This window comes from Poecilia reticulata, linkage group LG14, assembly GCF_000633615.1.
Source record: "Poecilia reticulata strain Guanapo linkage group LG14, Guppy_female_1.0+MT, whole genome shotgun sequence".
Taxonomy (NCBI): domain Eukaryota; kingdom Metazoa; phylum Chordata; class Actinopteri; order Cyprinodontiformes; family Poeciliidae; genus Poecilia; species Poecilia reticulata.
In genome coordinates this window covers 28,324,562-28,333,677 of record NC_024344.1, presented here as the reverse complement: position 1 = coordinate 28,333,677, position 9,116 = coordinate 28,324,562, and the positions used below count along the sequence as shown (strand labels likewise).

General features: G+C 39.3%; 1 protein-coding gene across 3 annotated transcripts in view; it reads right to left on the bottom strand.

The window, feature by feature from the left end:
- Positions 1–429: 429 nt before the first annotated feature.
- uimc1 (ubiquitin interaction motif containing 1) overlaps positions 430–9,116 on the bottom strand; it is a 16,338-nt gene continuing 7,651 nt past the window's right edge. For 2 of the 3 annotated variants that reach the window (XM_008428702.1, XM_008428703.1), the window contains 12 exons: positions 5,917–6,103; positions 5,626–5,730; positions 3,838–3,893; positions 3,455–3,618; positions 3,303–3,367; positions 3,078–3,177; positions 2,684–2,992; positions 2,427–2,508; positions 2,159–2,255; positions 2,016–2,064; positions 1,758–1,791; positions 430–854 (listed from right to left, as the gene is read on the bottom strand). In XM_008428702.1, coding sequence (XP_008426924.1) covers positions 692–854; positions 1,758–1,791; positions 2,016–2,064; positions 2,159–2,255; positions 2,427–2,508; positions 2,684–2,992; positions 3,078–3,177; positions 3,303–3,367; positions 3,455–3,618; positions 3,838–3,893; positions 5,626–5,730; positions 5,917–6,103 — 1,411 coding nt within the window. In that variant the 3' untranslated portion in view covers positions 430–691. The remainder of the gene's footprint in view (positions 855–1,757; positions 1,792–2,015; positions 2,065–2,158; positions 2,256–2,426; positions 2,509–2,683; positions 2,993–3,077; positions 3,178–3,302; positions 3,368–3,454; positions 3,619–3,837; positions 3,894–5,625; positions 5,731–5,916; positions 6,104–9,116) is intronic. The other variant, XM_017308748.1, reaches the window with a different exon arrangement.

Below are 9,116 nucleotides of genomic sequence, written 5' to 3'. Positions count from 1 at the left end.
CTCCAGATCAATCAGGCAGGAAAAGATGCAAAACTAGGGATGACAGATGATTAAAAATGTCAACAGAAGACATGAATGAATTAATGCATGATATTCTTTTCCACCTCTCTCCTGATATCGTTCCGGCGGTGTTTGTAGGGTGTTAAAATACCCTCGGCCGAGTTTCATGGGCGGAAAAAAAAGCGCCCGTCTCCGGCGGGGATTACGTTTTTTGGTGCAAATTTCTCACTTATTATTCACGGGTTAGGTGGACACTTTGTATCCACCTAACCCTGTTGGACATTTGCTGACCTGAACAAACTTTTACATTTTTCAAAGTGAATCCTCAGCTTTTACTTCATGTAGTTTAAATTGTTGGGGTCAGATCTGTTGAATTCAGGTGTGTAATACTTTATTCTGACAGTAGAAGGCACTACAGTTCAGTTCAACTGTTATTCAGAGAAAATCAATCTTTATTTTGAAGCAGATGAGTTTGTTTGATTAAAAGACATTAAATGTAAATAAAAAGCAGAACTACAGTAACATAACGGGAATGTTTATACAAAGCAGGAGGTAGTTTGACATCAGCAATAGTGGTTTCAACAAAGTCAAAGACAGTTTGTTTTTTTTAAATAAAACATCTTGAAGAAGGCTCCATCACAACCCTGGCAGCCTGGTGACAGTTAAAGGTTCTGGCTCCTTCTTTATGATATCATCTCCGTCTTTGACTTGGCTTCTTGGGTCGCTGCTGTTTCCTGAAGTCAATAAGGCATCCGGTGGCCTCAGAGATGGGAGTGAAGGATCTGATGGGAGAATTATTGATCCTGTACGCTGAAACTTCCTCATCCTCATCATCCCGCAGATCAATAACTGCTCTGAAAGTCACACACACACACACAGAGCTGTAGGACTCCAGATCAATCAGGCAGGAAAAGATGCAAAACTAGGGATGACAGATGATTAAAAATGTCAACAGAAGACATGAATGAATTAATGCATGATATTGCAGGTCTGTAAATATTGATTATTTTAGTAATGGATTATTCTGACGATTAAACGTATTAAAAAATTGCTGCATTCTGCAGATTTTTCATTTACCCACTTCAGCCTTTTTTATACAATATTAGAAATACAGTAAAAGGTGAAAATGAACAATTCAACTCCTTTTTAAATAAGAAAATAAATATTTTATTGTCTAAAATACAATAACAGTATTTCTTTAGTAAACACTTGATCATTCGAAGCAAAGCTAAACATATTTCTAACATCAACATGTGAAAAGTTTGGCTCTGTCTGCTTGACTTAACGTCAAGACTGATATGTTGATTATTTTTTGGATTAACCAATTAATAATTGGATTGCAAAAGGAGCTTAGCAAGATTTATTTTACATCATTTGAACCAGGAGAAACTAAATCTGCCACTTGCCGAGTTCTGGGTAAAATACATTTACAGAAAAAGAAAAGATTAATTGATTACTAAATTATTTATTTAGTATTCAATAATGGGTTCATCACAATTAATTAGATTAATCGTTTCAGCCCTACAATATTGACAGGTATAAATGTAAAAATATTAGAAAATAGAAAATTTGTATTTGCTCTGCATGAACTTCAAGATCCTGTGGGCCTTGTGCTAAAACAACAACAAAAAAACTTCTCTCAGCTCAGCATGAGACAAAAAAGTAAATTTAAAAAAGAACATCAAAATTTGAGAAATTAAGAACCCAAACACAAGTAATATGCAGAAGAAACCTTAGATTTGTGAAATAAATCTTACTCAGGTTGGGGTTTGGATCCTGACGGTCCAGCACCTGAGGAAACATTAAAACATCAAACTTGAGTTTATTTCTGAGGAAAAAAAATTATAACGGTTAAGATTGTGAGAAGACCCCAAATCAAAGAAAATCAGAGATGCTTCAACTCGTCTGACAGGGAGTTCTGAATATTGCTTTTGGGTTTCCCCTCAGACTTAAGACCAAAACCAGAGCAAGGTGTTACCAAACAGGATTAAAATGTAGTTTTGTTGACCACTGACCTGAGTCCCTGCTTTCTGTTTTCTCCAGAGCCGACAACAGATTTCCCTTCTGATGTTTGCAGACAAAGGAACAACTGAAACTGTTTTTATCACTGCAGTATTTAAATGTGTAAATAAAGCAGTTCTTTTCAGGTTACTCCTACCCTGCTCACTGTCCCACGCTGAAGGCAGAGTTCTGTATGTCGGCTGTAATCTCTTAGAAGAACAGATTTCTGACAGATGTAGCATTTCTCCTGGTTCCTGTGGAGCAAAGAACCAGATCTGCTGAGCTTTTAAAAGTCAAACTGATACTAATAAGACCAGTTTCATAGGGCTTGGATCATACAATCACAATATGCAGAAAAAACGATAAGGTGTCAGATAAAGTAGTGGGAAAAAAACTCTGCTAATCTGATTGTGGTTTCTACAGACCTGCAAACATCAGAGAGTTGGGTGGTTTCCTCTGACACAACCTCTGTTGTCTTCATCCTCTTCCTACGAGGTTTCAGTGGGTCTGTCAACAAGGAAAAAAACATCAGCACCACAAACCAGGAAAACAGGAAATCTGGAAATCATTTGCATTATGCTCTGTGCTGGTCAAAGTTTTATGTTGTAATGCCGATAATTTCCCATTTACTTTTAATCAAGCAAACTAATTGTAAAATTAGTTAATGTTCCCTCGGCATTACCTTGAAAGCCTTGGCTTTCAGGCCTCCTCTGGTCGACCACGGCCACCTCTCCATCACAGTACGCCGCATGCATCTCAATCTCACTCGCGGGAAACGATCCCTGACAGAGGGGGCAGTCGACAGAGGCTTCAGGGCTGTGAGGGACAACGGCTGCTTCCAGTACAGGACATTCTGATCTCTGAAGACTTCGGTCCTCCATCTTCTCCACCTCTTGATCCTTTCTGCTCTTGACTTTCTTTACCCTTTGTGCAGTCTGTCCTCCAACATCTTCGCCGCAACTTGAGACGTTTTCCTCCATTTTTGAGTCTGCTGTGGGTAAAACGAATCACACATAAACTCACCTCTGGCAGTTAATTTATAGAATGGCAATGAAACTCAGAAGGGTAAGGGTTACTTTTCAAATTTGGCTCTGGCTCCTGACACTCGTGTCTGATTGGAGAATCACCTCTGAGGATCATCTCGATCTCAGGCAGCTCAGGATTTTTCTGTAAAGGCTGTGAGGAGATAAAACAAATACATCTCAGGATGTCTTTTCATCATTATGGACTAAGCCATAAAATAATTCCTGAACAGAACCTTGAAATAGAGTAATATGTTTTACTTCCAGCAGGGGGCTGACCTGTGTTTCAGCATCAACATTCAAGTTCAGATCTTTTGTGCTGTTGTTGTCACTCAGTTGAGTTTCTGTTTGTTTCAAACAGGAAAAATTTGTTCAAGTCAGCAGCTGAGATATGAGTGGAAACCTGGTGCCATAACAATAAACTACTTCACCTGGACAAACCTCACAGTCATCAGTATCCATCTGCACTTCATCACTCTCCTTGCTCCCCTCTTCCTTTTTTTCTTGCTGCTCCTCTTCTCCATCATCTTTTCTCTCTTCTGGAAGAAAATCAGCAGCTTCGCTCCTTTTGCTACCTCTCAGTCTTAGACCTCTCCTGATAAACAGAAAACAACCAATCAGAGTGACAAAGATCCAGATTCTCAGATGACGGTGAACAATGAAAAGGTAAAAAATGTAAAATATTTTTTGTAGTTTTGTTTTTTATCAGGTGAGAATTTTGGAGTATGAAATTCACATGGGCTTGGATGAATACATTTCGTCACTAGAAGTCCAACCACATTTTTTCTTCAAGGGTTTCAAGATTCAGTTTTACCTTCGAGAAACACAAGGCTGAGGCGACCCAGATGATGTTTCAGGAGACATAGACTTCTGAGGAGAAATAAAAACATCAAAATAAGAGCAGACCAACATCCCAACTATGTTAATAACTGCTTTGACTTGTTTCGACATGGTAAATCATTCATTGTAGATGTAGCAGAGTAACAGAAAACAATCATATGACCGATTGTGTTTAATTGAGTCAAGGGAAATGTTCTAAACAACAGCAGTAAGAAGTTGAGTCATTAATTCGATCTGCAACTTTTATAAAAAAGTTTTTTTTACATATTTGTTGAAACTGTCACCATGTCAAAACAGCAGGGCTTAAAGTTAAAAAAAATCCTGAGCCTGAAACTTATAGTGATGATAGAAATTAACTATACCGTTGCTATTGCCACAGTTTAATAAAAAGTCTTTGAATAGTGCAAACAATTACTTCTAACAATACAATTAACAAGCTAAACACTCAAACTTAAATAAGACTTCAGTACATTTCAACTCAACACAAAGGGATACAAAGTGAGGGTATCATGATTTTAGTAATTACATGTTTATAAGAGCGATTTTCTGTTGTCCTTCCATGGAAGCGGGCAGCATCCAGACGGACAATAAAACACTTTTTAATATAAGTTGCTGCTTTGACATGATCACAGAACTGCCAAAACATATGTACAAAAATCCTCAATAAAACATAAAATATTAGAAAATCTGACACCAGACAAAGTGAATCTCAGCAACGTCATCAGCCGGTGTAACGCTGACCTGATGCGGTGAAGCTACCAGTAGCAGGAGCGGAGCTGCGCCAAGAAGCTACAAACACTGAATAGAAGGAGAGCTGCCATTGATACAGTTGCAACCAAGCATGATTTAATATTATGAAATACAGTTTTAGCAAGTTGATCAAAGTCTAAACTGGTATTGTTGTGATTATAAGGTGTAAAGTTTACCTTCGACCAAACGCCCCCCAAAGGAATCCCAGTGCCCCCCTTTTGTAAAAATTTCCGCCAACTTCCCGTCTTGTCCCCTTTCCTCTAGCCATGCCCAGCGCCACTTGTTTTTAATTCCTTTCCCAAGTAAACGTGTTTCTTTACCGGGTGAGACAAACTCCATCTTCTTTCATATTGCATTTGATTTAACCGCCGAACCGAACACATGCGCTTCTTTTCTACAAACCGTTTTACAGTCATTGGTCAAGAACACGGGAGCTAGAATTCTGATTGGCAGACATCTTTGTCTATTATCTACAGTTTGGTTGAGGCGGACCGTTTGGTCAAAAGCCGGAAATCCGGCCCCCGGCCAGAGCTCTTTAAGCCCTGAAACAGACAAGGTTCAGAAAAAAAAAAGGTTTCAGTTAATTTCTTGTGATGATGTTGGGAATTTGTTTCATATTCAATGAATCATGGCTCAGAATGACTAGAATACTTTGAAGGTTTTAGTTGCCATATACTGAAGATGAAATAAACTTAAAATGTTTTATTTCCAAAGAGACAACGACACTGAACACACCACGAAGTGAGCAGTATCACCAGAGCAACAAGATGGTCAAAGAGAAAAAATGCTGTTTCTGTGGCAACACTAAGAAACTCAGAGGATTTGTGAATATAGTTTTGAGGTGGAGTGGCTTTTTTCAGGCATCAGAAGCAGGTCGACAGGAGATAGCTCACCTGTTCAAGGACGATGGATGAGAACTAGCTTAAGCTAAATCTCATGCAAGGCATCTTTTATTAATGTTTTTGCATGTTTAAATAAACTAAAAAAAAAAAAAAAATCAAAGTTGGTTGACCTGTGGCTCCGGCTGGATGGCCTCCCCCCACTCAGCCTTCCTCAGCAGACCCCTTTGAGCCTCTTTCAGACTCTTCTCATAAACCTCCATCTGAGCCACGATCACCTTAGGAAAACACGAGCCGTTCAGCATCTCTGACATTTAACACTTGTGCTAAAATTAGAAGTTTAAATATTATTCATTTTGATAGTTAATGAGCTTATTATCTGCATAATAAAAATGAGGAATAATGAAGTAATTCAAGTTTTGTCTTAAATTTAAATACTGTGTCCAACTGGCAATCAGATTCACCTTGGTGTACGTATCTGGATCCAGGCCTCTTGGACAGAAGGGAACCCCCCAGTAGTAGTGGATGGTCTGTCTGTCTGAAGGCTCCCCACGCTGGGGCGACGCCCTGTGGACCTCCTCCTGTCTGCTCAGAGGATGGGACTGCAGGGTTGAGGTGGGAAGCTGTGACAAACATTTCTGGGGTTTCAGGCTGTAAACAGAAAGACCAGAGATGCTTGTGTTTCAATTATAAGCCAATCGGCTCCAGATTTTGGAGATTTACAAGGAGAATCAATCAGTTATGAAGTTATGTAGGAAAATACCCAGATAGCGCAAGATGTTAAATCAACGTTGAATTATAGTCAGAATGGTTGATTTTTAATCATCGTATTTTCCGCACTATAAGGCTCACCGGATTATAAGGCGCACCTTCAATGAATGGCCTATTTTAAAACTTTTTTCATATATAAGGCACAACGCATTATAAGGCGCACAGAATAGACTATACAGTAGAGGCTGGAGTCACGTTATGCATCCACTAGATGGAGCTGCACTAAAGTGAATTTCAACAAAACAGTCCGACTCCGGTCGGCGAGGGGAGTCTTACGCGACTGGGCCGGGCGTGGTCGGACGATAGTCACCCTTCTCTGTTTGCGCACAGCATGTTCGTGGAGAACGTGGTGCTAAATGACCTGCAGATCGGTCGGTAGGTAGATAGGTCAGTTAAACTTTATTAATAGATTACAAACCTGCGTTCTGACAACTATCCCAGCATGCACCATGCGCTTCTTCTACGGGCAAAAATGAAGTCGGTGGCTGCTTACCGTAGTTGCTAGACCTGTTGTGGCTCAATATTGGTCCATACATATGGCGCACCGGATTGTAAGGCGTACTGTCTGCTTTTGAGGAAATTGAAGGTTTTTAGGTGTGCCTTATAGTGCGGAAAATGCGGTAAGCATTGTAGAGGATAGTGGGTGGTGATTCCTTTCTATATATATTCTTACTTGTTCATAAAAATTCTTACTGTGTGTGATATATTGACACAAAAACATCTACAACTTACTACAAGGAGTGGAGCGGTCCACCCCCACTATTTACATGAGTGAGATGTCCCAACCACACAGCCACTTTGCTGCTGGCTTGTTTGCAACCAGCTTCTGAATTGAATTCTACTCTGAGCAGTTTTATGGCAAGTTTCTCAATAACCGTGCTCTGGTAGAGACGCCAACAGTCTTTTAAAATTTGAAAAGTAACTTGCAATTTATCCTTTTTCCACCTGCGTTCAACATGACGACATTCCTTCCTTACAGCACAAGTTCTGTCATTAAACCAAGGCTCAGGTTTAATCCTTGGCTGCCTGGTTTTTAATGGAGCAACCGAGTTCAGGACGGTTTGACAGGCAGAATAGAACCAGGACCAGAGCTCTTCTGTATCAGAGTGGAGGAAGTCAGATGATCCACAGCTGAAGAAAAGCAGTAGAGAACTGAGTGGCAGTGGAAGGGTTAATAATCCGACAGCGCCGAACAGCAGCGCGAGTTTTAACTGCAGTAGGTGTCAAACTAACACTGAATAAAACAGGCAGGTGATCAGAGAACACAGAGTCACAGATTTCCAGGTTAGTCACAGGCAGACCACAAGAAATAACCAGGTCCAGTGTGAGTCTGTGCTCATGTGTAGGGCCGGATATGGCCTGTACCAGGTTAAAGGAGCACAGAAGGCTTAAAAAGTCCTTTACCAGAGCCTTATCAGGACAACACACAGGTATATTGAAGTTTCCAACAATGAGAACATGTTCATAGTTAGTTATAATCCCAGCTAAAAAGTCAGAGAAGTCGCTTATAAAACCCTTATTATATTTGGGGGGGGGGGCGTAAACGACAGCACAGAAAACTGGGTTTATGTGTCTCATCTCAAATGATGTAAACTGTTGATTCTTGGCTTGGTAACTGGTCAAAGTGAACTGGACTATTATTACTTGTGCAGGATCTTTATCAGCATATGGACATTTTTGAATGAATTTAATCAACTTATTTGGAAATATTTGTAGTTGATGGAAGATTGAACCAGCTATTTGATGGAAGTTTATTCTGTATAAATTATAAATATTTTTTCCAACTACAGTACAAATCACCTTTTGCTCCATTAATCTGTCTCTGGTGTGTTAAATAAACCCTGATCCTCTCCGAGTTTTATCTTTAGGTTTTCTGATAAACAGCCTTTATTTTAAATATTGATTCCCTCATTTTAACATGAGTGCAGCATCATAAATGCTACACTATACTGCAGCTCAATAGGTAAATGTAATTGTATACGTAAACATTAAGATAAATATTAATGAAAGATTAAGATGAATATTAATTTAACAGTGAGTGTACATGGGGAACTATACGGTTTGCATTTGTTCTCTGACCTATAACCAGTACACCGTTTAATATTTAAATGTCTTTCAGAACTTTTAAAATGTTTATCATCTTTCTAACCGGCACCTTCCTCACTTTTATTTTTGTGTTTTTCAGCCGTTGCTCTGCAGTTTGACTGAAAGCTGACACTTGAGGACTGCAGCGAAATTGTCAAGAAGTGGCTTCATTACGCACCAGAATGAAAGGAAGACATCTTAAGGAATCAAAGTGACGCCAACCTGAGTCAAACTGGGGTTACCACAACTTGTACCGTTTCCCTGGTTCATACAGTACAAAGCTTAACCTCATGGATGCTGTTCTTCCTAGGACAACAGACGGTTGTTCTGACAATCAAAAAGGAGTCAAATATGTTTAAATATCTGTCCCTTTTTTCTTAAATAAAATTTTATGTTAAACCCATGTCATTTTTAACCTTTTGTACACACAGTTTACCCATCATTTGCCAATAAAATAGTGTGTTTAATGCCACTGAAGAAAGTTTTAGTGGTATCTTATGATGTAGACCAGAGGTCCCCAAACTTTTTCCTGTGAGGGCCACATAACTTTTTCCTTCTCTGCTGGGGGCCGGAGTCAGTTTGTAACAGAAAAAGTGTGACGATTACAGGAGTTCGTAAATGTAAAAATGTATTGTTTTCCAGAAAGCACAATCAAATAACCCTCTCTGGGTTCTTCACAGAACAAAAGTCAGGAAATAAATAATAACACTATTAATGGAATAAATAATAACCAAATAACCCTCTCTAGGTTCTTCACAGAAAAAAATCCAGGAAGGATTATAATCCGTATTTTCCTAACTATGAGCCG